The sequence below is a fragment of the Pocillopora verrucosa genome, chromosome 1, assembly GCF_036669915.1.
Source record: "Pocillopora verrucosa isolate sample1 chromosome 1, ASM3666991v2, whole genome shotgun sequence".
NCBI lineage: Eukaryota > Metazoa > Cnidaria > Anthozoa > Scleractinia > Pocilloporidae > Pocillopora > Pocillopora verrucosa.
The window spans coordinates 25248872-25275180 of record NC_089312.1 but is presented as its reverse complement, the minus strand read 5'-3'; the positions used below and the strand labels follow the sequence as shown (position 1 = coordinate 25275180).

Below are 26309 nucleotides of genomic sequence, written 5' to 3'. Positions count from 1 at the left end.
ATGTAGAAATTTCAAGCTCATTTTCTTTTAAAAGCTTTATTTTGTTTATACCAGTCTTAGTGAACAATGCCTTGATAGTAAAACTCAGTCACTTGAAGGCTGCAGCTACCTCAATCACCCACTCCTTTAAAGTAGTAGGCTCTTCGCCAGTGATCTTGGTGAAGTGTGTCATATCGGGATCATCGATCAAAGGATTCTCTTCATCCGTCATCCGGTAGATTTCTAAGATTCCATCGGCGTCCTCTTCACTAAAACCAACCACGTTGACGAGACGCTTTCTACAATTCTCGTAAGAGATTCGTTCATATTTAATTTTCCTCCCGAAGACTTCGCTGTAAGTGCTAGCAAGCTCTCCCAGAGTATGGCGATTGCTTATCAACTTGTAGGTCTTTCCATAATGCTTCTCTGGTTCGACCATGATTGCCGCCGCAGCCCTCCCAGCATCAGCTACCACAACAGCTGAGAAAGGTTTAGTTGGGTCCCCTGGGGTACTAAATGATGACTTCTCTTGAATAGACTGTTTGTGGCCCCAATAGTTGTCAACGAAAGGAGGAAGGCGAATAAAGGTGTACGGTATATCTAGATCCTTCACACTTGATTCCAGCTCGCCATACTGTTTTCCGTAGATGGAATCGGTTATCTCGACAGTAAGGACACTCACAGTAAGGATGTGCTTAACTCCAGATGACTTGGCTTCCAGTGCTGCTCCAATCGCAAGTTTCCAGCCATTGGTTGGGGTCACAATAAACAAAGACATCACGCCACGTAACAGCTCACGCAATCCCTCTTTGTCATTCATGTCAGCTCGAAGGACAGTCACTCCTGGTAGGGTTTTTAACACGACTGCCCTCTCTAATGTTGGGTCTCTGGTTCCAGCTAGGATTTTAACTTTGTCTGAGTACTTTTCAGACAGAGCTCTCACCGTGGCAGACCCCACAGATCCACTGCAGCCAAGGACAAACACTGTGGGCTTCGGCATGGCTGGATAGGAGAATGAAAAAAAAAATCAACTTTAAGGCGACAAGCAGAATCTGATAAAAACCTACGTGCAGATAATTAAGCATCGAGGACATGGACCGTTGAGAGAGCAACTGATCTAAAATATGCACAAATGGGTTCTACCAAGATCACTAAATTGAATCGCTTTTTGAATCGTTAAATAGTTTCTAATTTACAAAAATAACTTGACCAAGAGAAAGTGTACTGAAATAGAGGTATTGAAAGTAAAATTTGAGCTTGGAGGTGAAACTATTCTAAAGGTTTTTTATTGGGGAACGTGATCCAAAATCAGTCACCTGCAAAATTAAAATTAGAGGTTGCAATCTATGAAGTAAAGATGGCTCTTTTAATTCACTGTTGCAAGATATTTCGACATAATTAAAAGAGGATTTAAACGAAACTAAGAAAATTAAAGAAAGAAAGCTAAATAGAAGTCAACTTATTTTAAATACAATAATGACGAAGATTCCGTGGCGAACACAGCCTTAGGAAATACGAACGACCTAATCCCAAAACCGCGAGGAAACGATGATTTTGTGTTCGTCTTGCGTCACGAGGGAGACACTCACTCCCTATTATTGAACGGTGACAGATAGTTTCCATCGTAACTTATTGGACTTTTTTTTCCCAACTTATGTCCTCCTTTGTAAGAGAGGAATGCCATCCGCCTGGGTGTGTATTATTGCGTGACTTAAACGACAATGCAAATTTCTGTTGAGACTTTGCCCTCAACGTTGTTCCCTTTTAAATCAAGTGCGTTTTATACTTAAGAGGGAAATTATAGCTTTTTCGCAGTGTAACTTACCCACTAGTCCTTTCTTAATAAACCCAACTTCCCCAAGGATTTTTAGACACACCAAGTCAATGAAATCACCCCAATCGCCCTGTTTGGGGCATTTTGTTATGTATGTTCACTAGTCTGTCCTAGGATCCAGCTCCCACTCGTTATAATCTGCTGCCTGGCATTTATTTGCAATGATGGCCGCCGACCAAAAAAAAATTTTGTTTTGCGACATTTTCTGATCTTAAACCTTTATAGAATCTCATGGCATCTTTAGAGAAGTTGCAGAATGAAATTCTCCTCAAGGAAGAGGCGTTTCTGAGAGAAGAAAAGGCTAAGCTAATGGAACAGCTGAACAAGCTGAAGGTGAAGTCTCTACTGAATTTCCAAATTTTTAGTTTACCTTGCTCAAGAATCGAAGCGTTTTGTCACTAACTAAAATGTTTCAGGTGGAAGAAATGGCCCTTATGAAGTTATTAGAGCAAGACAGCGTGAATCCCCAACAGACAACCATGGAACTGTTTAGCAAGACTTCTCAAGTGGTAGGTGTACGTTGTTATTTCCACGGATCAAACCTCGTTCAAGCGATAAAATTATAAAAGCCAATACTATCTTTTTCTCGCAAAGCAGAAATGTAAAGGGGAAGTGTCACTACTAAAATGTTTTGATGAGATGAACTGTGAAAATGGACTAAGTTTGTTTAATTGGAAAGTTTTTGATATCAAATCAAGTATAAGTACAATCTTTTTTGCACAATTTTTCGTTTCAGTCTTCATCATCCAGCCTTAAGATTGATGAAGTCAATCATATCCCACTGCAAGGACTAAAAACCACTGAGATGTAAGAAGTTTATATTTTTATGATTTTTAAAATCATTGTTATATGTTCAGCAAAAGTATTCCAACTACTTTCTTACCAATAATACAGGAAACCTCTGTGAAAAGTACTTGTACATCAACAGGCAAAGTGCTAAAATAATTATTGACCAATGATACATTTTTTTTAAACTGAATGAGTATGAAAACAAGATCATGTCTTGTCAACCCTTTGCACCCTAACATTAGAATGCATATTAATTCTCAATACTGTTCTCTATACATTTCCTAAGGTGCTGACAAGGAGAATTTGCTTTACAATCAAGAGTTCCTTTAGTTAGTGATCATTCCCTTTATTTTCATGACCTTATTGTTTGATTTAGGGGTGATATGGTAAGGAGAAATGAGAAGCTAGGAGGCCCCCTCAAAAATTACTATTTTGCTACAAATAGATGAGTATTAAGTCAACTTTGGTGTTCAAACATGTGATTTTATAGGAATAATGACATTTATCAAGGGGAAGAAGAAGAAGATGAAGATGATATGGATGATGATGAACCTGCTTACAGTGAGTGAAATCAATTCTAGTTGTCATTGTTACTGTTCAAGTATTCACAGTATTTAATCTCAATTGATCAGAATAAAACTGAATCCCCCAAATTTTTGTTGCAAGTTGATCAGTGTATTTAATACAATGTATGAGGATAGATTTGCATGCTTATTACAGTTGGTTTAAGTTTTACATCTTGATTTTTCCAGATGAATATATTACCGGTACCTATTTATTCTTTCCTACTGGTAACCCCAACCAGTGATCAGTGAGTAATTTCTCTCTGCAATATCAATACCATATCATGCAGAAGGGCAATGAGAATAAAGAAGAACCTCAACAAGGGGACTATATAGATTTAACTCTGAATTCTCAGAACTGCATTTAAAAGAATTGTGCGGCAGGAACTAAGGAGAATTACCATTGAGATAGAGGGAGTTTAGGTTTAAAGAGCATATAGGAGCAAAACCAGGTTTAGGTTCCAGATTTTTCTCCTGATAATGTGGACAGTATACTTCATAATATTTATGTAATGGTACAGTACTTTGAAAATCCTTTTGTATTAAATGATACATTTTTTATTATTTAATAGGTCAGCAGTTACTGAATGCAATATCAAATATGCATCAACAAAACAATAATGTTGATCTGGACATTTCTAGGTAAGATTTGGGTGTTCAAATATTTAGTTCAAAATTGTCCTTGGAATGAAGGATACTAGGTTAAACTCTTCTTAAATTAAGTTTATCTGTGTGGTTAGAAGTCTAACTTTTAGAATTTAATTTTCTTGTTGGGAAAACACCACATGAACTACTTTGTCTTCATTATTTAAAAAATACAAATTGTTCCTAGGGGTTGGGTTGTGTCCTATCAGTCTGTAGCAGCCCCATCAATGCTGAGGTGTCACCCAGTTCTTGTAGCTTGAAACGACCAGGAGAGTTGTAAATCCACTTGGATGGAATTGTTCAAGCTGCAATCCATCCCAGGTTGAGGAAACCTCCTGGCAGCAGTTTCTAAAGTTTTCCCAATTATTTTTGCAGTATTAATCTGTTTTCCTTGGTGAAGAGAGGGGCACTAATAGAATAAAATTTTGTCAAGTCTCCCATAGAGATAACTCAATGACTCTTATTCACTCTCAAACCAAGACATTTCCATTCCCAATCCACCATGCTAATAATTCTTCACAAAATCTCTCACTCCAAAGTTTATTTTATGTTTTCAAAGTGACCTAATTCTGACATCATTTTCCTTTTATCTCAATATAATTTAGATCTGTTATACAGAATGTACTGCAACAAGAGATTGAAGGTTTTGATGATGATGATGAGGAAGAATATCTTTATTGATTGCTCCTGGGAATATATTTCTTGCATGTTACAAGCTGTGTTACACTGAACAAAGAACTCAGTCACAATACTACTAGAGACTTCCATGATTTTGAAGCAATGGTTGGAAGAATTTATCCAAACCAAGACAAAGCCAAAAAATATTTTATAAAAACAACAGCAACCATGATTGTACATACCAGATATAAACAGTAAGTTTGAAAATTTGTAAATTGGGAAATAAACTTCATTAGTTTCATCTGCATTGTTGATTGAAGTACCAGTTACAATGTTGTTTGTTTATTAACAGCTTTACTTGCATACTGCATATCATTGTTAAAGTCAAGGGTTCAATTCATCCTGTACATCCTAACAGCAGTATGCTCATTCTCCATACATTTCCGAAGATGCTGATAAGGATAACTCATGATCATTTCTTTTACTCTTGTGACTTTGTTTGACTCAGGGGTGATCTTGTGCAGAGAAATTAGATGCAAGTTAAGTTTTCCCCAACTCATGGCACTCTTTGTGACTTGACTGTGGTGAATAAATGTAAGATGAAATTGCAACAGAACAAATCACAAGTTTTTTTAAGGTGTTCCAAAGCATGTTACTCTCTCTAAAACTGAAAAAAGGGCAAGTTTTAGAATGTAAGTCCTGACTGCTAACTTCAAGCAATTTTCCAGAAGATTGTATAGCAAGGAGGAATGTTAACTAAGAATGGAGTGCTAGTGAGGAGTGATGACAAAAATAATGTGATAATTGTTAAACTTTATTGAACACTTTTGTACCCAGCTTCAAAGACTCTAGTGAAATTATTGCATATGATGTAATATGTGTCTAGAAAAAGTTTAAACATAGCTATGGAAGATAACAGCAGAAATATAAAGCTTAGTGATTGTGGTATATTTCACACTTAACTGGAATCTCCTTTCTGCTCTGCTTTGTTCAATGTTACTTATAACTAAAAGAGTACACCTTCTAAGTGCATGTTGAACTGAAAACTGTAATAATAAACAAGAAATTAATCCTCTTTTGTAGCTCTGGAAAACTTGATCCTGCTCTAATTTTGTTGGATCTACTTATTACAAAGACTGAATCTAATGTACACTTCTTGTTGACTTTGCAACACTGATGCAGTTGACAAAAAGTACACAACTGTAACCATACGTGTGAAGCCCTGTAGGTTACAGCAGCTTGTAATAGTTGCTTTGAAGGTTAAAAGGGACAAAACTGATCATTATGGAACAGATGTTACTTCTATGTTTTTAGTGAGAGGATCAGGAAATGTTGAGTCATCATCAGGAACCTCCAGCATCTGCTGCTGATGCTGCAATGAAAGAAAAACAAAAATAAAAACTAACGTAACCTTGGTAAACTTTAAGGAGGGATAATTTTTCATTTACAAGATCTGACTGTTGTTTGTGCCTTTCTAGAGTCTTGTGGCAATGAAATTGTTTTTTACTATATGGTTATAATGAAAGGAACCAGTCACATATTTAAGGTTGTTATTAGCAACTGGTAGGCAGTGGAAACTCAGTAGCAAAAGGAAAATTTTGGGTCAGCTCCTTTGTAAATTGTGAAAAGACACAAAATATGTATTTTTGAACTGATTCTTGCCTCAATGTGTGGCTATAAAAGGTTACTCACCCATGTCCCAGAAAGCTGAAAATCACGTTTTGGAAAGCTTCAATTTAAGACATTTTTCAGGGGAGCATGCCACCAGACCCCTCAAGAGAGTGTGCATGTCATGTTTTCATTCAACCACCTACTCAGTTCTGATCATACACCTATAAATTTCTTGATGAAAACCCAATATAGTCCACTTTTTAGGAATGAAACCTTTCATAAATGTGAAGTTGAATGGCAATAAGAAAAGTGAAGTGATTCATGTTTCAGAGAGGCACTCCAGATCCCCTAGAAGATCGTACCTAGAACTAAAGAATAAGTAGTTTCTAGTCAAAAGCCATTTCACTGCACAAACCTTTTCCATCGCATGCCACTACTTTCACTTTGTCCACTTGGACAAGTTCTCCTACTTCTCGGAATTCTACTTTATTGAGCACAAAGGTCCACACATTGTCACAAAATCTATACGTGTTCAAGTGACCCTGAAAAAGAAGGGAAACTGAGCAACTGAGTATATGTCAGTAATATGTGTTACTTGTGTTAATAAAAAACAAGGCATATTTTACCTACCTTGAAAGAAATTTTGCTTTTGACTTTACTGGAGAGGTAATGGTTAATAGCTTTATCAAACTGTAGTAAAACTTGCAAAGCTAGCTGTGGGCTTATCTGTTGTGACTGAAAATGGGATAACAAATATGGTTAGTGAACAAATCTTGTCTCTTGGGCTTACTACATTTTCATAAATTAAATGCACTTTTCTAATAACGACACAAGTGATTAGTATCTAGATTCTCTGAAGAAATATTGCTACACTCTAAAGAACACTCACTGGTAAGAAGAACTGAACATATGATATTAAAACATAGCTAGCAAATTGAGGTAACCAAATACAAAGGTGCAAGCATGTTTCATAATCATATTCTGCATGCTAATGATGTCAGCAAACAAATGCCTTGGACTACTAATTTTCATCTATGAGTGCCTGCACTTCCAACCAGTTTGGCCACAAGTTTTGAGATTTTCAAGATGGTTTTTCTATTCCATCCTAATTAACAAAGTTGTTTAGGAGCTCTAGATGAAAAGTAAATCAACAGAAGGATAACCAATTTGGAAAGTTCTAAGTTATTTCGAGAAATAACATTCAAAATACTGCATTGACAATGTTATTCACACATCAGCTGTGGGTTCATGGAGAAGTGAAGTACTTAGGAAGTTTTGAGAGCACTCAATAAGCTAGACTGGCTCTCCAGCAACCCTCTCTCTTCTCGTGTGCTCGCAAAATTTCCCCTGTGCTTCATATCCCCATGAACATGCAGCTGATGTATGGTCAATTGTTAGTTGTTATAGTTTATCATTAAATTCTCATAAATAGCTTACAACTGTTTGTATGTTTATACAATTGCCAAACTACCTGTTGGATCTTTAGGGATAACTATGAAGTAAAACAACATTTTTCCTAACTAAACAAATAATATAAAAGATTTCCAAATTTCTATAAAATTTGGTTACTATTGATTAAAAGCAAAAAACTGTTATTTTTACAACAATTTTCAGTTGAATAGCAAATAAAAAGCAAGCTGTATAAATTCATATTCTGGTGTTACAAAACAATGGATCAGCAGACTGTGGAACCTCCAGAACCTCTGGAACCTGTGGTACCATTAATTTTTTGTACAAAAAATTATAATGAAATAAAAAAGAAACTAAAAACACCTTAGCACTATTCGAGATTTTGTTTTCAGGTCTAAAGAAGATAACTTTTACATGATAAATAAGTTTCTTTTTTATTTCTTTGACATCCAACCACAGGGTGCCAAGTTCACACAATGATCACTCTGAATATACAAATATTTTCATGCAGTAAATTCGTTCCAGATGCCCCAACCACCCTGAAATTCTGAAATTCTACTGTCATCACAAGCAACAATGTTACTTTATGCTTAAGTTCCTCATTCCAGGATCATGTATAATGAATTACAGCCTAAAGGTTTGTTAAGAGCCTTCAAATGAGGTGTTATTAGGATACTGCAGTACCAAAACCTTTAAAGCTTTCAAATTATGGTTCAGTTATTGACATTCAAGGTAGGTGACTGCTAATCGCTCCTACTGACATTACATACCAGTGTTCTCCCTTATTTTAAGCGCAACAGGTAAAAAAAATTTTCAAACTGGTAAAGCAATCCTTTTACCTGTTGAATTTTCAAGAATTCCAAGCAATTTTAAACAGTAATAAGAGGTACTAAAGGCGGTAAATGCTACCGGTTACTGCCTAAAAAGGAGAACATTGCATACCCTTGTACTAGTACTGTGAATGTTGTCACAATTAGAGTAGGACGTCAAGGACAGTTGAAACATATTTATCTTTTTAAGTATTCTTCTTTATACCCAAAAACGAACTTTCAGACAGCGTTAAGGTCTTTTTACTTTTTATTTTATCTGATTACGTTTATTTTACAAAGAATCATTGTTTCTTAAGGTTCTGCAGCTTCTGTGGTCTGTTGATCCACAGTCTAGCAACACCCTTTATATTCTGATTGAGACAACACAAGCTACACTTTGCTATTTGGTAATTTTAAAACCCAATATGATATTAGCGACTGGTATTAATCCGGAGGACAGGGCAAAATTATCAAATGCATTAATTCAGCAATGTTGTTGAAAAGATTCGAAACTATTTGGGTCGATCGAGGTTGGTATTTACATGATCTGTGCAATAGCACACAAATATTCTGAAGAAGGCTGTCACTGCTCTGTTGGATCAGCGGACTATAAGCCCTCATTTTTTCCCCCGTGAAAGTGTAAAGCCACCTTTTCTTTGCGGCAACGCTAGTGACAATCGACGACAAGTTTGGGGCTTCGTGGCCAAATTTATGTCGCACATAAAATTCATACGAATACAGAACATACCAGAGAATACAAACTTACTGAGAAAAAAAGGCAAGGAGTAGCTCGCCTAACATTTAAAAAGAGAAAAAGATTCAACCCAAATGAAATTACAGTCTTCGTGAAGGCGTTTTTCACTTTCAAACAAAGAGAGTCAACGTGACTACTGTATTTTTTTTCAGGGGGCTATCAGCTTCGACCAGAATACATCGAAAATATTCATATTCATTTAATATGTTGAGGAAATATTGTGCCGTAGATAAAATGAAGAAAGTGTGCGTATCCAGAAGAAATGAAGAAACCAGCTGAAGTCGACATTCTGTGCCAGGGTTCACAATCTGGTTAAGACTTCACAAAAGAAATACGCAATAAAAGAAATTAATCCTCGAGTTCTGTTTGGTTCTGCCTCACACTCTTATGAAACAAAGAATCTTACAAAAAGAGGCAAATTTCAAGTGTCTCTGGAACTGCAGGTCTCTAAATTCAAATCGAGTGAATTGGAAAATCAAGTTACAGACTTAAGCGAACGTGGCTACTCAACCAGCCCCTCTGTTCCTTCCCGAAGAAACTACCCTTGAAAGCATTTTCTTGTTGTAGCCGACCAAATAAAGATAATTTACCTGTATCAACTCGTCCAAGCTCTCCTGCAAGCTGTTCCCCAACGTGGTGTTTCGGTAGAGTTGGTAACTCATCTTCCTGTGGCAGCTCAGAGTTTTTATAGTGTGCTCCTTCCAGCCGCTTCCTTTTTTGGCTGTCTGAATCAGCCGCCATCTTGAATTTGACCAAATATGGTATGGTGCCTTAATCCCTCCACTAAGCTCTCTCTGATGTATGAATGATTGGTGAAAAGGTACCCGGAATTACTCTAGTTTTGCTTGCTCTCTCTGTCTGAAAAGAAAACGCGAGAACACCTGAGAAAGAGGGACAAGAGAGAAAAGGGGAAATAAGGTAGAAAAGAGAATGTTAAGATAAGCAAATAGAGAAGGTTACTGTTTTCGTGTGCCAACACTATCCAGCATCAGGAGGCCCTCAACAACGCTGAATGCTGAACGACCGTGTGCTAATTTAAAAATCCACCCTACAAGGGCGGTTGGTTGGTTGGTTGCTAACTTAGGTCTTTTTTCCACATCATCGCTTTCGGAGTTTCATGTAAACTTTATATGGGGCAGCGGTCGGCAGTAGTCGATGGTGCTGACAAAATTATCAGCTGCTCTAAATGAGTTATGCTCACGAGTGATAAGGGAAGGACCATTACGAAAGTGATTTAGATGGGGGAGGGGGGTAATGATAGCTTTTATTTCGAAAATGCGCGGACTATCCCTAAAAGACAAGAGTTATGGCACAGAACTAATTACTTTAATAACAGTTGCTAGAAAATCCACAAACACCACTTTTAATTGCAGCTTAGTTGCTTATGGTTCACTTGTACTTTAGCACTAATTACAAAGATTAACAAGTGATCAGTTTTATTTGATTCTACTTGTAGCTACTTTACAATATTTATATCTTGCTAAAAAAATTCTGTTATTTCAAAATTACCATTTCTAACACTAGAAATTTAATTATCAATTATCTGATAGCACCTTATTCTTTGCTGTCTTGTGTATCACTAACATCGCTAACTCTTGGCTATCCTTAGGTTCTGGATTGTTTCTTTCTAATCAAAAATTGAATAACTTAACTCCGTCTATCAAGTATCAGCATGAAAAAAGGGGTCAAATCATGGGCAGGGTTAAAAATTTAAAAAATTGCAGGAAATTTTCTCTCGGAATTACGGAAAAATCGATGATTTACAGTAAGGCAAATGCAAGCAGTGAGTCTTTTTCGATCAAGAATTGATCATTAAGCACAGTAAAAAAACGTCCACGGCACTTTTGTGATACGCTACGGCTCCTATGGGGACAAAGAAGACCTGATCTATTTGTGTATTCATATTTACGTACAGCAAACTAACGCAAACAGATTAGCACTAGGATTCTGCATCCGATTAAAAAAAGAGAGAGACATTTGACGCTACTTGAACAGTTGAAATTTGTGCTTTCAATCTTCACAATCGTTCGCAATATGGAAAGTAATCTGCCAACAAATGGAAAAGCATAGAGTATTCAGTATTGAGAATATAGAAAGAAAGAATTATTATTCAATACTGAGAATGTAAGTGGAAGGATCTCTCTCATAAAATCGAGAATCTATCACATATTGTTAACTCAATCATAGGCCGCTTTTGCATGTTTTAAAACCTTGTCGAAACAAAACGCTTAGAATCACTGAGCGGATTCTGCGGTTCCCTTACAGGAGGAGGATGATTTGGACGAAACTTAACTTCCAAAAGTGGAGAACATCGTTCGAACTCCACTCTGAGTTCCTCAGGGTTTTCCTGAAGGAGTAGAAGGATGATCGAGAGCTTAGTTAGTGCATTTACTGTTCAGAAGGAGGGTAAGGTTTGACCATAACCAGGGGATTACATGATTCCCCGAGTTCACATTCCCTTTTTAAGCGGTCAGCACCTGTCGTTCCGATAAAAGGGTGCCAAGAGAGAAAGCTTTGGGAACGTAATTTCTATTCCTAATCTTAACAAATTGCGTTTGTTGGTTCCTACAAAAGATACAGTGATTCTATATTCTAGTTGACAACAAGGGTGGCACGGTGAAGGGGGGGGGGGGAGGGGGGAAGGGAAAAGGCATAGTGGGAAGGTAGGGTGTACAACGATTTGTCAAAAAAGATGGCCTCTTGATTTGGAGAAATTAAAGAGATATTTATACATTAAAACTTACCTTTCCACGGCGTTTGATAGTTCTGAACCAAAACCCCACACATGTTCCACCAATGAAGGTACCGACGAAGGTAGCAATTATAGCGTAAGATAAAGTGGAGAAACTAATGTGGGGGGAGGTTGAGCATTTTTCCTTTTCTGACTCTTGGTTTATTTTGGATTCTAAAAGGGAAGTGAAAACAAGACATGCTTACTGTGGTGAAAGTATTTCAGAGGATTAATTAAACCGAAAGACTAACCAGTACTTTCTGACAACTTTGTGCAAAGATCATCCAGTTTCCGTTTCTTCAGTAGGCTCACTATGAGTATGAACTACTACCATACATCCAGCCTACTTAGTACGCTGGTAAAGAGAAGGCAAGTTACACGTGCACGCTAGGGCCGACACCCGTAAGTTCTCGCCCGCGCTCGTTGTCATTAAATCACTCGCGCTCAGTGCCTCAACATCCTCATATGCAGGGTAGCGCGTCACCAACTTATTAGGACTACTAAAGCAGAATAAATTTTAGCCTTGGGTTGGACTAAACAGAAAGAAGGAGTGAGAAGTAAAACATTTCTTTGCCATGTTTATCGACCAAAGTCAACTGAATAAGGCTAAAATTTCCAACAATGTAAGGGAGTCTTACCTAACTCTTTTATGTACAAGAAGGCCGCTGACGATGTCCTCTCACCAGCACTGTTGCTTGCAACGCACTGATATTTGCCATTATCTTCTATCTTCACTTTCGTTATTATCAGCTGACTGTGATTGTTTTTGTTATCTGAAACAACCCTGGCTCTCACATTGGATGTTACTGCATATGAATTGTTGTTCTTCATCCATGAAATGGCTGGTGTTGGAAGACCCATGGCAGTACAGTTAAAAGTTACATTGGAGCCAATGAAAGCGCTTTGGTTCTTTGGGTTTTCAACCACATTAGGAAATAGAAGATGGGGTGCCTTTGTTGTCTCAGGTGGACTTAAGTTTTCTGCAAAATAACCAATCAATAGTACAATGGCAAGTAAGTGGAAACTTTGGGGTGAGGGGGGTAGGGGAAGGGAATAATCTTGAAAAGCTTGAATAAATGGAATTTGCAAAAATATCCTGTTTTTCACCTACACTATTGCTGATTTCCGTATCCACCTTTGCTATTTAATTGCAACAGCCTTTGATGGAGATAGCGAAAAGAAATAACTACGATAGTAAATATTTAACCTGCCCAAATTAATTTGTGTTAGGAATAATCTGATTCTTACCTTTAGGGAGAATTTCAATGGATTTTCTTCTGCAGTATCCAGTATAGTCATTTTCTGCTTCACAAGTGTAGTTCCCGAAGTTTTCTACGATCAGATTCTTAAGAATTAACAGACATTTCAGTTTCTTTGTTAGTCTTGCGTTTTGGCATTTGACTCCAACAGGTCTCCCATGGGGATCATACCACTGAATATACTTGACCCTTCTCCTGGGAAAAAGCACGTCTTCATCCCTTGGTCGCGCTTCACAGGTCAGATTAATGGCTGCTCCGATAGGTTGCGTGCGGTCTGGCGGACTTGAGAAGATTTTAACTTCAGGTATAACTGGACAAGGAAAGAAGTTTATGAGCCACACATTTGTAAAAACCTGGCTTATCATTAGCAAGTTGGCGGAACATAGAATTCAGTGCGAAAAATTCCCTTCTTGGATGAAGTGTCAACAATTAAAAGAATAAAACTGTCACTGTTGATTATATTCACAAATGAAAAAGACCTGGGTAATAGTAATAGTAATACTTACCAGATTTGGTGTTACATGTTGCAGCATCGCCCGTGACTGACGAGAAGTGCAGTAGAGAATTGGCAACAAGAACTTGTAGCAGGATAACCTTTGTTGTGTCTCCTCTCCAGAATGTGTTAACCATCATGATATGCTGTCGAATAGTTTTTGTTTCTGGTTCAAAAGAAAGGAAAAAAGGAAAGAACTCCTTGTAACTCCAGTTTTCATACTGGGTGTCTTCTTAATGTGCGGCCCTGCACGTACTTTTATTTTAGAAGATTACCTTTATAACAAATATCTTGGTACAAGGGCCGTATGCAATGGTCCGATCAGAGCTGGTAGAAGTCGCACGAGCTTGTGTTGGTCCTTGCAAGATTAAATGTGCAAGAAGACATGATAAAAAAACCAAAAGTGCAATATATGTGATAAAATTGGCTGAGTTTAGGCGAGGCGGATGGGAAAATATTTGGTCTATTTGGTTAGACTACTGAAAAGCCACATTAATTTTTGGAATTGCTTGATATATCTAAACAAACATCTGATATTCGTAGGAAGTTTGAAAGAACCTTTAAGTGTCGACAACCGAGCGATATTAAAGTATGCCCAAAGAAGAGAAGAAGAGAACTGTCCTCCAAAAAGCCAAATAAATATTTGGAATCGCTTGACATTTCTAAACCAACATCTGATATTTTCAAGAACTTTTGGAAGAACCTTTCGGCGGAGTATGTGAACATTTCTGACAGCCAGGCATTTAGTCACATCAATTTGAAATACAGCTATTGTGTGTTTTGATATAAAAAAATGTTAAACGCCGCCAATCGTTTGGGATAAGTAGAAAACGTCCATCTTTATATATTGCTAGTGCTAGATTTAGCGTAATCAGTGAACTGGAGCCCGGCAAAAAAATTATCCACATTTCTATTTCGAAATTAACAATGAGTAAGCTGGGACGTAAGTCTGATGCAGTTGAAGAATGTAAGTACATCAATCTGCCCGCGAGTTCGTACGGACGGAAGCTCTCTGTCTTATAGTAAGGTTTTGACGTAACGATGGACGTTGAAGGCATCGGAATTCACAAAGAAGTCAAGAGAGGATGTTCTCATGAAAGGCATACGTATGGAAATGATCCATTTCAGAGAAATGCCAGGATATTAAGCTAAGGCAGATGTCTTTTAAAACGAACTTTGCTACGCTTTTGCTTACTGTCGAGATCGGTAGCAAGGCTTGAAATATTAAAACAGATCGAAATCAGTAAACCTAGGAAAACGGCCCAGGTAATTTTCGAATGGTTCATTGTTAGGTGTTCACTTCTCAGTTGAAGACTGGCTTACTTTGAACCCGTGTTTGTCAGGTTTATCGCCTCGCAACTTACCAGCCCGAATGGCTATGACTTGTAGCGACTTCGTCCTTGATGGCCGCCAATCGCTCCCTATTTTTTTGATGTCTTTTTAAGTCGGATGTCCTTTCTTTGAATTAAAACCGGTCCTAAATGTTGCCAATGGTCAAAATTAGCTGAATCGTATGCATTCCCTGACAGGCTAAGACGATTTTAACGGCTTCCTCTAGGGATGATGATCGAATTAAAAATTCTTTGAATTCATAATCTATCGATAACGTGGTTCGGCCGAGTGAAGATAAAATATCATTGCTACTCGTATTATTAGTACTCGTTAGTCCTTTTAATCCACCGCAGACTTTGTTTGAGCTGGTGGTATACGGTAAACCAAAGCAAAACCACAAATAGACAAATTTTAGTTTTTTCTTTTCTATTTCAAATTTCATAATAAGACCGATAACATTTCTGCGGGTGAAACAAGACGAAAATGTTGAAACTGTTCAAAATGTGGATGCGTTTAGCAGCTGAACATTCGGCCACCGTCATATTTATTTTAGCTGGCAGAGGCAAAGTAAGAACTTTGGAATGTAAGATATTTTTAAAAAACTATAACGTTATCCTCTAAATTGTCCTTTACTCTTGTAAATAGCCCGAAACAAATTTAATAAGGAGTAAACTTCTCGAAGTTTCTAAATAGGTTACAAGTGAAACGTAATACCAGAGAAAGTGTCTAAAATTCTTTTAACGATTCGGTGACGATATTTAAATAACCCCTTCATCGACATTTCCCTGAAACTAAAGGTCTCTAAACTCAAATCGAGTGAATTGGAAAATCAAGTTAAATACTAAGGCGAAACGTGACTTCTCAACCAGCACTTCTACAAAACCACCCTTGAAAACACTTTCTTGTTGTAGCTGACCAAATAACAATAATTTACCTGTATCAACTCGTCCAAACTCTCCTGCAAGCTGTACCCCAATGTGGTGTTTCGGCTGAGTTAGTAGCTCATCTTCCTGTGGCAGCTCGGAGTTTTTATGGTGTGCTCCTTCCAGCCGCTTCCTTTTTTGTGCTGTCTGAATCAGCCGCCATCTTAAATTTGACTAAAAATGGTCTGATGCCCTTATCCCTTTTTCAAGTTCTTTTGACAGCTTTTACATACTTAGGTAATAAAATGATTGGTAAATGGTACCCAGAGTTACTCTGGTTTTGCTTGCTCTCTCTGTCTAAAAAGAAAACGCGAGAAGTCCTGAGAAGGAGGGACAAGAAAGAAAAGGGGAAAAAAGATAGAAAAAAGGGTGGGAAGATAAGCAAATAGAGGACGTTTTTTTTTTTTCGTGTGCTAATTTTATCTCGCGTCAGAAGGCCCCTCAACAACGCTGAATGTTGAACGACCGTATGCTAATTCAAATCCACCCTACAAATGGAGTTGATTGGTTGCTAACTTAGGTCTTTTTTCCACATCATCGCTTTGGGAGTTTCATGTAAGCATGAAAACAAACATCTGATATTCGTAGGAAGTTTGAAAGAACCTTTGAGTGTCGACAACCGAGCGATATTAAAGTATGCCCAAAGAAGAGAAGAAGAGAACTGTCCTCCAAAAAGTCAAATCAATATTTGGAATCGCTTGACATTTCTAAACCAACATCTGATATTCTCAAGAACTTTTGGAAGAACCTTTCGGCGGAAATTCTGTGAAAATTTCTGACAGCCAGGTATTTAGTCACATCGTTTTGAAATACAGCTATTATGTGTTTTGATATCAAAAAATGTTAAACGCCGCCAATCGTTTGTGATAAGTAGAAAACGTCCATCTTTATATATTGTTAGTGCTAGATTTAGCGTAATCAGTGAACTGGAGCCCGACAAAAAAATTATCCACATTTCTATTTCGAAATTAACAATGCTTTCATAAGTAAGCTGGGACGTAAGTCTGATGCATTTGAAGAATGTAAGGGCATCAATCTGCCCGCAAGTTCGTACAGACGGAAGCGAAGCTTCCTTGTACAGTGTAGTTAGAGCTCTGTTTAGTAAATGTGGAGTTCTCTGTTTTATAGTAAGGTTTTGACGTAATGATGGACGTTGAAGGCATTGGAATTCACTAAGAAGTCAAGAGGGGATGTTCTCATGAAAGGCATACGTATGGAAATGATCCATTTCGGAGAAATGCCAGGATATTAAGCTAAGGCAGATGTCTTTTAAAATGAACTTTGCAACGCTTTTGCCTGTTGTCGAGATGGGTGGTAAGGCTTGAAATATGAAAACAGATCGAAATCAGTAAACCTAGGAAAACGTCCACTGTAATTTTCGAATGGTTCATTGTTAGGTGCTCACTTGTCATATGAAGACTAGCTTACTTTCAACCCGTGTTCGCAGGTTTATCGCCTCGCAACTTAGCAACCCGAATGGCTATGACTTGTAGCGACTTCGTCCTTGATGGCCACCAATCGCTCCCTATTTTTTTGGTGTCTTTTTTAAGTCGGATATCTTTTCTCTGAATTAAAACCGGTCCTAAATGTTGTCAATGGTCAAAATTAGCTGAATCGTATGCATTCCCTGACAGGCTAAGACGATTTTAACGGCTCCCTCTAAAATTCTTTGAATTCATAATCTATCGATAACGTGGTTCGGCCGAATGAAGATAAAATGTCATTGCTACTCATATAATTAAAGAAAATACCATGTAAGTTCTTTCTATCCACCGCAGACTTTGTTTGGGCTGACGGTAAACCAAAGCATACAAACACAAATTGACAAATTTTAGTTTTTTGTTTCCGTTCAAATTTCATAATAAGACCGATAACATTTCTGTTTAAAATGTGGATGCATTTAGCAGCTGAACATTCGGCCACCGTCATATTTATTTTAGCTGGCAGAGGCAAAGTAAGAACTTTGGCATGAAAAATATTTTTAAAAACCTATAACGTTATCCTCTAAGTTAACCTTGACCCTTGTAAATAGCTTGAAACAAATTTAATAAGGAGTAAACTTCTCGAAGTTTCTAAATAGGTTACAACTGAAACGTAAAACCAGAGAAAGTGTATCAAATTCTTTTAACGATTTGGTGACGATATTTAAATAACCCCTTCATTGACATTTCCCTGAAACTAAAGGTCTCTAAACTCAAATCGAGTGAATTGGAAAATCAAGTTAAATACTTAGGCGAAACGTGACTTCTCAACCAGCACTTCTGAAAAACTACCCTTGAAAGCATTTTCTTGTTGTAGCCGACCAAATAACAATAATTTACCTGTATAAACTCGTCCAAACTCTCTTGCAAGCTGTTCTCCAATGTGGTGTTTCGGCTGAGTTAGTAGCTCATCTTCCTGTGGCAGTTCGGAGTTTTTATAGTGTGCTCCTTCAAGCCGCTTCCTTTTTAACTCGTGAATTGCGCGCATGCGCAAGAGCGAGTTGTAGATATGATGTGGAGAATGGCACTCGCTCGCTCGCTCGATTGGTCGATTCCTTTAAAATTTTTTTCGACTTAAGGCTTTTGAGTGCATTTGATAGTTTTGGCTGGTAATAAACAAACGAAGTGGCGACCTTTGTTGCTAAGAACAGTGGTGAGGTGAAAAAGAAGCCAATGATAATCTTAAAAGAGTTTTTTTTTTTTTCGTTTTAGTTTCAACAAGCGGCGCTAGCGACTGGCAGGCGTGCGAAGATTCACACTGAAATAAGAAAACAACCTTGTTTTTCATAAAATTGTAATTTACAGTCCTTGAACTTGAAAACAATCCGAAGATTCATTAAAAATATTACTTACTCCAAAGCGCTCGGAGTCTACAGGTGTTCAAAAGCTTTTTCTGTTATGGCGTGAGATTGGGGACAAAATCGATCATTACATTCCGTATCGTGTGTTTTTTCTGCGTGAAGCAACAGAAGGTGCCGGCGACTGACCAAATTACAGGTTAACGAGGAAATCAAGTGACACCAAGATAAATAATTTTGGCTACCGATTTTCAGGGAATTTTTAAAGAACAATTTTCTTTTAAGTTTCAAGACAATTTGAAGATTCAAAATAAATACTACGTACTAAAATGCGAAAGTTATACTCTATCAATTGATAAATAGGCCTGAAATGAAATTCTATCTTGTTTTCGATTATACGTTGCCTAGCACGTGACCAAAATCTACCCAGGCGGAAATCCAAAATGACGGTGGCAGTCTGGGCTTAGTTATATCACTCAAAACCCGTTCCCGTTTGTCTCATTTGAGGGACAAAGGGAATAGACAGTAAATTTCACTTTTCACCCACATTTATTTCCAACCTTTTCTTTTGAAGCATAAACAAAAATGATATATGTTTAAAACACATGACATCATCCACCCTTGTCAAATGTCGTAGCATGATCATTTCAATTGTAATGCCTTCTTATCCCAACTTTACTTTGTTTCTTTGCTACATATGCGAACACTGAACTACTGCTCGTACTCTAATATAAATATGACAATCAACCACAAAATTCCATAGACCAGATAACATTAAACATAATCCAAAAAATCATGTAAGTCATCTGTCAATTCACAAGTTTGCTCACAGAGCACTTTGTTTTGGCTGTCTGAATCAGCCGCCATCTTGAATTTGACCATATATGGTCTGGTGCCCTAATCTCTTTTTCAAGCTCTTTTTGACAGCTTTTACATAGGTAGTAAAATGATTGGTAAAAGGTACCCGGAGTTACTCTGGTTTTGCTTGCTCTCTCACCATGACAACGATTCACCATGACAACAACGCGAGAAAACCTGGGAAAGAAGGACAAGAGGGAAAGGAGGAAAAAAGGTAGAAAAGGAGATTGGAAGATAAGCAAATAGAGGAGGTTATTTTTTTCGTGTGCTAATATTATCTCGCGTCAGAAGGCCCCTCAACAACACTGAATGCTGAACGACCGTGTGCTAATTCAAATCCACTTTACAAATAGAGTTGGTTGGTTGCTAACGTAGGTCTTTTTCCCACATCATCGCTTTCGGAGTTTGATATAAGCTTTATATGGGGCAGCGGTCGACAGCAGTCGATGATGCTGACAAAATCATCAGCTGCTCTACTGTAATTAGAAGTCATCTTATGTTTTTCGTTTGGCGCGAAAAACGGTAGACTGAAGGCACTGGCTGGCATTACAGGGAGCACGATCCCTGATCAACGCTATCAAGGTAAGACGAACTTGTAATTAAACAATTGATACAAGGCAAGGAAGATCCACAAACACCACTTTTGATTGCAGCTTAGTTGCTTATGGCTCACTTGTACTCTAGCACTACTTCCAAAAACTAACAAGGGATCAATTTTAATTGATTCTACTTGTAGCTACTTTACAATATTTATATATTGCTAAAAATATTCTATTATTTTAAATTTTACAATTTCTAACACTAGAAATCCTGTGTATCACTAACATCGCTAACTCTTGGTTATCCTTATGTCTTAGATTGTTTCTTTCTAACCAGCAGATGAATAAATTAACCTCGTCTATCGGGTATGCTCATGAAAAGAGGCAAATCTCAAAACACTACGAAGGATCCATCATTTCGTCAAATTATGGGCAGAGTTTAAGTTGCAGTAAATTTTCTCTCCGAACCACGGAAAAATCGATGATTTACAGTAAGGCAAATGCATGCAGTAAGTGTTTTTCAATCAAGAATTGATTGTCTTTTTCGATCAAAAGAAAACGGTCCTGGCACTTTTGTGATACGCTACGACTCCTACGGGAACTAGGAAGACCTGGGTATTAGTGTATCCATATGCACGTACAGCAAACTAACTCAAACAGATAAGCACTAGGATTCTGCATACGATTCCAAGACGAGAGAGAAACTTGAAGCTACTTGATCTGTTTAAATTCGTTCATTTCCTGCTCACAGTCGTCTGCAGAATGGAAAGTGATCTGCCAACAAATGGAAAAGCGTAGAGTATTCATTATCGAGAGCATAGAAAGAAAGACTTACTCAATATTGAGAATGTAGGCGGAGGGACCTCTCTCGTAAAATTGAGAATCTATTATATAGTGTTAGCTCAATCATAGGCTGCTTTTGCATATTTTAAAACCTTAAAACGCTTAGAATCACTGAGCGGACTCCGCGGCTCCCTTACAGGAGGAGGATGATTTGGACGAAACTTAACTTCCTAAAGTGAAGAACATCGTTTGAACTCCTCTGTGAGTTTCTCAGGGTTTTCTTGAAGGAGTAGAAGGATGATCGAGAGCTTAGTTAGTGCATTTACTATTAAGAAGGAGGGTAAGGTTTGACAATAAACAGGGGATTACATGATTCCCCGAGTTCACATTCCCTTTTTCAGCGGTCAGCACCTGTCGTTCCGATAAAAGGCTGCCTAGAGAGAAAGCTTTAGGAACGTAATTTCTATTCCTAATCTTAACGAATTGCGTTTGTTGGCTCCTACAAAAGATACAGTGATTCTACATTCTATTTGACAATAAGGGTATCACGGTGAAGGGGGGGGGGGGGAAGGGGGAGAGGGGGGAAGGGAGAAGGCATAGTGGGAAGGTAGGGTGTACAACGATTTGTCAAAAAAAATGGCCTCTTGATTTGGAGAAATTAAAGAGATATTTATACATTAAAACTTACCTTTCCACGGCGTTTGATAGTTCTGAACCAAAACCCCACACATGTTCCACCAATGAAGGTACCGATGAAGGTAGCAATTATAGCGTAAGATAAAGTGGAGAAACTAATGTGGGGGGAGGTTGAGCATTTTTCCTTTTCTGACTCTTGGTTTATTTTGGATTCTAAAAGGGAAGTGACAACAGGACATGCTTACTGTGGTGAAAGTATTTCAGAGGATTAATTAAACCGAAAGACTAACCGGTACTTTCTGACAACTTTGTGCAAAGATCATCCAGTTTCCGTTTCTTCAGTAGGCTCACTATGAGTATGAACTACTACCATACATCCAGCCTACTTAGTACGCTGTTAAAGAGAAGGCAAGTTACACGTGCACGCGAGGGTCGACACCCGTAAATTCTCGCCCGCGCTCATTGTCATTAAATCACTCGCGCTCAGTGCCTCAACATCCTCATATGCAGGGCAGTGCGTCACCAACTTATTAGGGCCCCTGAAGCAGAATAAATTTTAGCCTAGGGTTGGACTAAACAGAGAGAAGGAGTGAGAAGTAAAACATTTCTTTGCAATGTTTATTGGCCAAAGTCAACTGAATAAGGCTAAAATTTCCAACAATGTAAGGGAGTCTTACCTAACTCTTTTATGTACAAGAAGGCCGCTGACGATGTCCTCTCACCAGCACTGTTGCTTGCAACGCACTGATATTTGCCATTATCTTCTATCTTCACTTCCGTTATTATCAGCTGACTGTGATTATTTTTGTTATCTGAAACAACCCTGGCTCTCACATTGGATGTTACTGCATATGAATTGTTGTTCTTCATCCATGAGATGGCTGGTGTTGGAAGACCCATGGCAGTACAGTTAAAAGTTACATTGGAGCCAATGAAAGCGCTATGGTTCTTTGGGTTTTCAACCACATTAGGAAATAGAAGATGGGGTGCCTTTGTTGTCTTAGGTGGACTTACGTTTTCTGCAAAATAACCAATCAATAGTACTATAGAAAGTAAGTGGAAACTTTGGGGTGAGGGGGGTGGGGGAAGGGAATAATCTTGAAAAGCTTGAATAAATGGAATTTGCAAAAATATCCTGTTTTTCACCTACACTATTGCTGATTTCCGTACCCGCCTTTGCTATGAGTATGAACTACTACCGTACATCCAGCCTACTTAGTACGCTGGTAAAGAGAAGGCAAGTTACACGTGCACGCGAGGGCCGACACCCGTAAGTTCTCGTCCGTGCTTGTTGTCATTAAATCACTCGCGCTCAGTGCCTCAACATCCTCATATGCAGGGTAGTGCGTCACCAACTTATTAGGGCCCCTGAAGCAGAATAAATTTTAGCCTAGGGTTGGACTAAACAGAGAGAAAGAGTGAGAAGTAAAACATTTCTTTGCAATGTTTATTGGCCAAAGTCAACTGAATAAGGCTAAAATTTCCAACAATGTAAGGGAGTCTTACCTAACTCTTTTATGTACAAGAAAGCCGCTGACGATGTCCTCTCACCAGCACTGTTGCTTGCAACGCACTGATATTTGCCATTATCTTCTATCTTCACTTCCGTTATTATCAGCTGACTGTGATTATTTTTGTTATCTGAAACAACCCTGGCTCTCACATTGGATGTTACTGCATATGAATTGTTATTCTTCATCCATGAGATGGCTGGTGTTGGAAGACCCATGGCAGTACAGTTAAAAGTTACATTGGAGCCAATGAAAGCGCTATGGTTCTTTGGGTTTTCAACCACCTTAGGAAATAGAAGATGGGGTGCCTTTGTTGTCTCAGGTGGACTTAAGTTTTCTGCAAAATAACCAATCAATAGTACTATGGCAAGTAAGTGGAAACTGTGGGGTGAGGGGGGTAGGGGAAGGGTATAATCTTGAAAAGCTTGAATAAATGGAATTTGCAAAAATATCCTGTTTTTCACCTACACTATTGCTGATTTCCGTATCCACCTTTGCTATTTTATTGCAACAGCCTTTGATGGAGATAGCGAAAAGAAATAGCTACGATAATAAATATTTACCCTGCCCAAATTTATTTGTGTTAGGAATAATCTGATTCTTACCTTTAGGGAGAATTTCAATGGATTTTCTTCTGCAGTATCCAGCATAGTCATTTTCTGCTTCACAAGTGTAGTTCCCGAAGTTTTCTACGGTCAGATTCTTAAGAATTAACAGACATTTCAGTTTCTTTGCTAGTCTTGAGTTTTGGCATTTGACTCCAACTGGTCTCCCATGGGGATCATACCACTGAATATACTTGACCCTTCTCCTGGGAAGAAGCACGTCTTCATCCCTTGGTCGCGCTTCACAGGTCAGATTAATGGCTGCTCCGATAGGTTGCGTGTGGTTTGGCGGACTTGAGAAGATTTTAACTTCAGGTATAACTGGACAAGGAAAGAAGTTCATGAGCCACAAATTTGTAAAAACCTGGCTTATCATTAGCAAGTTGGCGAAAAATTGCCTTCCTAAATGAAGTGTCAACAATTAAAAGGATAAAACTGTCACTGTTGATTATATTCACAAATGAAAAAGACCTGGGTAGTAGTAATACTTACCAGATTTGGTGTTACATGTTGCAGCATCGCCCGTGACTGACGAGAAGTGCAGTAGAGAATTGGCAACAAGAACTTGTAGCAGGATAACCTTTGTTGTGTCTCCTCTCCAGAATATGTTAACCATCATGATATGCTGTCGAATAGTTTTGTTTCTGGTTCAAAAGAAAGGAAAAAAGGAAAGAACTCCTTGTAACTCCAGTTTTCATACTGGGTGTCTTCTTAATGTGCGGCCCTGCACGTACTTTTGTTTTAGAAGATTACATTTATAACAAATATCTTGGTACAAGCGGCCGTATGCAATGGTGCGAGCAGAGCTTGTAAAAGTTGCATGAGCTTGTGTTGGTCCTTGCAAGATTAAATGTGCAAGAAGACATGATAAAAAAACCAAAAGTGCAATATATGTGATAAAATTGGCTGAGTTTAGGCGAGGCGGATGGGAAAATATTTGGTCTATTTGGTTGGACCACTGAAAGGCCACATTAATTTTTGGAATTGCTTGATATATCTAAACAAACATCTGACATTCGTCCTTTGAGTGTCGACAACCGAGCGATATTAAAGTATGCTCAAGCTCGAAGAATCTGTCCACCAAAAAGCCAAATCAATATTTGGAATCGCTTGACATTTCTAAACCAACATCTGATATTCTCAAGAAATTTTGGAAGAACCTTTGAGTGGAAATTCTGTGAAAATTTCTGACAGCCGGGCATTAAGTCACATCGTTTTGAAATACAGCTATTGTGTGTTTTGATATCAAAAAATGTTAAATGCCACCGATCATTTGTGATAAGTAGAAAACGTCAATCGTTATATATCGTTAGCGCTAGATTTAGCGTAATCAGTGAACTGGAGCCCGGCAAAAAAATTATCCACATTTCTATTTCGAAATTAACAATGCTTTCATAAGTAAGCTGGGACGTAAGTCTGATGCAGTTGAAGAATGTAAGTACATCAATCTGCCCGCAAGTTCGTACGGTCGGAAGCGAAGTTAGTTAGAGCTCTGTTTAGTAAATATGGAGTTCTTTGTCTTATAGGAAGGTTGTTGACGTAATGATGGACGTTGAAGGCATCGGAATCCACAAAGAAGTCAAGAGAGGATGTTCTCATGAAAGGCATACGTATGGAAATGATCCGTTTCGGAGAAATGCCAGGATATTAAGCTAAGGCAGATGTCTTTTAAAATGAACTTTGCAACGCTTTTGCCTGTTATCGAGATGGGTGGTAAGGCTTGAAATATTAAAACAGATCGAAATCAGTAAACCTAGGAAAACGTCCACTGTAATTTTCGAATGGTTCATTGTTAGGTGCTCACTTGTCAGTTGAAGACTGGCTTGCTTTCAACTCGCGTTCGTCAGGTTTATCGCCTCGCAACTTACCAGCCCGAATGGCTATGATTTGTAGCGACTTCGTCATTGATGGCCGCCAATCGCTCCCTATTGTTTTGGTGTCTTTTTAAGTAGGATGTCTTTTCTTTGAATTAAAACCGGTCCTAAATGTTGTCAATGGTCAAAATTAGCTGAATCGTATGCATTCCCGGACAGGCTAAGACGATTTTAACAGCTCCCTCGAGGGATGATGATCGAACTAAAAATTCTTTGAATTCATAATCTATCGATAACGTGGTTCGGCCGAGTGAAGAAAAATGTCATTGATACTCATATTATTAAAGAAAATACCATGTTAGTTCTTTCTATCCACCGCAGACTTTGTTTGGGCTGACGGTAAACCAAAGCATACAAACACAAATTGACAAATTTTAGTTTTTTCTTTCCGTTCAAATTTCATGATAAGACCGATAACATTTCTGTTTAAAATGTGGATGCGTTTAGCAGCTGAACATTCGGCCACCGTCATATTTATTTTAGCTGGCAGAGGCAAAGTAAGAACTTTGGCATGTAAAATATTTTAAAAAAACCTATAACGTTGTCCTCTAAGTTAACCTTGACCCTTGTAAATAGCTTGAAACAAATTTAATAAGGAGTAAACTTCTCGAAGTTTCTAAATAGGTTACAACTGAAACGTAATACCAGAGAAAGTGTATAATATTATTTTAACGATTCGGTGACGATATTTAAATAACCCCTTCATTGACATTTCCCTGAAACTAAGCCGGTCTCTAAACTCAAATCGAGTGAATTGGAAAATCAAGTTAAATACTTAGGCGAAACGTGACTTCTCAACCAGCACTTCTGAAAAACTACCCTTGAAAGCATTTTCTTGTTGTAGCCGACCAAATAACAATAATTTACCTGTATCAAATCGTCCAAACTCTCCTGCAAGCTGTTCCCCAACGTGGTGTTTCGGCTGAGTTAGTAGCTCATCTTCCTGTGGCAGTTCGGAGTTTTTATAGTGTGCT

The 26309-nt window shown here is 38.1% G+C and overlaps 5 protein-coding genes across 6 annotated transcripts; 1 reads left to right on the top strand and 4 right to left on the bottom strand.

Moving 5' to 3' along the window:
* Positions 1-20: 20 nt before the first annotated feature.
* Positions 21-1901, bottom strand: LOC131796445 (nmrA-like family domain-containing protein 1). Its single transcript, XM_059114036.2, has 2 exons — positions 1805-1901; positions 21-981 (listed from the first exon to the last, which is right to left on the bottom strand). Exon 2 carries the CDS (start codon positions 977-979, stop codon positions 89-91), a length of 891 nt encoding a protein of 296 aa, XP_058970019.2. The 5' UTR covers positions 980-981; positions 1805-1901; the 3' UTR covers positions 21-88.
* A 65-nt stretch (positions 1902-1966) lies between these two features.
* Positions 1967-4729, top strand: LOC131796439 (snRNA-activating protein complex subunit 5). Its single transcript, XM_059114025.2, has 6 exons — positions 1967-2146; positions 2230-2322; positions 2550-2620; positions 3093-3163; positions 3738-3807; positions 4416-4729. Exons 1-6 carry the CDS (start codon positions 2045-2047, stop codon positions 4489-4491), a joined length of 483 nt encoding a protein of 160 aa, XP_058970008.1. The 5' UTR covers positions 1967-2044; the 3' UTR covers positions 4492-4729.
* A 492-nt stretch (positions 4730-5221) lies between these two features.
* On the bottom strand, positions 5222-9761 carry LOC131796440 (transcription initiation factor IIA subunit 2-like). The gene is made up of 4 exons (XM_059114028.2): positions 9603-9761; positions 6670-6774; positions 6455-6581; positions 5222-5800 (listed from the first exon to the last, which is right to left on the bottom strand). The coding sequence occupies exons 1-4, from the start codon at positions 9672-9674 to the stop codon at positions 5772-5774; spliced, it is 333 nt and encodes a 110-aa protein (XP_058970011.1). The 5' UTR covers positions 9675-9761; the 3' UTR covers positions 5222-5771.
* Positions 9762-10120: 359 nt separating this feature from the next.
* Positions 10121-15895, bottom strand: LOC131796442 (vascular endothelial growth factor receptor 1-like). Its single transcript, XM_066168281.1, has 6 exons — positions 15762-15895; positions 13509-13661; positions 12992-13312; positions 12382-12723; positions 11757-11917; positions 10121-11359 (listed from the first exon to the last, which is right to left on the bottom strand). The coding sequence occupies exons 2-6, from the start codon at positions 13633-13635 to the stop codon at positions 11216-11218; spliced, it is 1095 nt and encodes a 364-aa protein (XP_066024378.1). The 5' UTR covers positions 13636-13661; positions 15762-15895; the 3' UTR covers positions 10121-11215.
* A 4354-nt stretch (positions 15896-20249) lies between these two features.
* Positions 20250-26309, bottom strand: LOC131796441 (protein sax-3-like). Of its 2 annotated transcripts, none has more exons than XM_066173317.1 (7): positions 26203-26309; positions 23954-24105; positions 23462-23782; positions 22852-23193; positions 22023-22364; positions 21398-21558; positions 20250-20700 (listed from the first exon to the last, which is right to left on the bottom strand). In XM_066173317.1, the coding sequence occupies exons 2-7, from the start codon at positions 24078-24080 to the stop codon at positions 20638-20640; spliced, it is 1356 nt and encodes a 451-aa protein (XP_066029414.1). In that variant the 5' UTR covers positions 24081-24105; positions 26203-26309; the 3' UTR covers positions 20250-20637. The 2 variants fall into 2 exon arrangements, with proteins under 2 accessions (XP_066029414.1, XP_066029422.1); XM_066173325.1 differs by lacking the exon at positions 26203-26309 and adding an exon at positions 25330-25344.

What these genes read in the sequence shown, in the direction of transcription:
- LOC131796445 (XM_059114036.2), bottom strand. Translation starts at nt 979, where the DNA reads ATGCCGAAGCCCACAGTGTTTGTCCTTGGCTGCAGTGGATCTGTGGGG.
- LOC131796439 (XM_059114025.2), top strand. Translation starts at nt 2,045, where the DNA reads ATGGCATCTTTAGAGAAGTTGCAGAATGAAATTCTCCTCAAGGAAGAG. An exon ending in AACAGCTGAACAAGCTGAAG is followed by an intron (nt 2,147 to 2,229) that starts GTGAAGTCTCTA and finishes AAAATGTTTCAG; the next exon opens with GTGGAAGAAATGGCCCTTAT. An exon ending in TGATGATGAACCTGCTTACA is followed by an intron (nt 3,164 to 3,737) that starts GTGAGTGAAATC and finishes ATTATTTAATAG; the next exon opens with GTCAGCAGTTACTGAATGCA.
- LOC131796440 (XM_059114028.2), bottom strand. Translation starts at nt 9,674, where the DNA reads ATGAGTTACCAACTCTACCGAAACACCACGTTGGGGAACAGCTTGCAG. An exon ending in GCTTGGACGAGTTGATACAG is followed by an intron (nt 6,775 to 9,602) that starts GTAAATTATCTT and finishes TCCCATTTTCAG; the next exon opens with TCACAACAGATAAGCCCACA. An exon ending in AGTGGCATGCGATGGAAAAG is followed by an intron (nt 5,801 to 6,454) that starts GTTTGTGCAGTG and finishes CTTTCATTGCAG; the next exon opens with CATCAGCAGCAGATGCTGGA.
- LOC131796442 (XM_066168281.1), bottom strand. Translation starts at nt 13,635, where the DNA reads ATGATGGTTAACACATTCTGGAGAGGAGACACAACAAAGGTTATCCTG. An exon ending in AACATGTAACACCAAATCTG is followed by an intron (nt 13,313 to 13,508) that starts GTAAGTATTACT and finishes TTCCTTGTCCAG; the next exon opens with TTATACCTGAAGTTAAAATC. An exon ending in CATTGAAATTCTCCCTAAAG is followed by an intron (nt 12,724 to 12,991) that starts GTAAGAATCAGA and finishes GTTATTTTGCAG; the next exon opens with AAAACTTAAGTCCACCTGAG.
- LOC131796441 (XM_066173317.1), bottom strand. Translation starts at nt 24,080, where the DNA reads ATGATGGTTAACATATTCTGGAGAGGAGACACAACAAAGGTTATCCTG. An exon ending in AACATGTAACACCAAATCTG is followed by an intron (nt 23,783 to 23,953) that starts GTAAGTATTACT and finishes TTCCTTGTCCAG; the next exon opens with TTATACCTGAAGTTAAAATC. An exon ending in CATTGAAATTCTCCCTAAAG is followed by an intron (nt 23,194 to 23,461) that starts GTAAGAATCAGA and finishes GTTATTTTGCAG; the next exon opens with AAAACTTAAGTCCACCTGAG.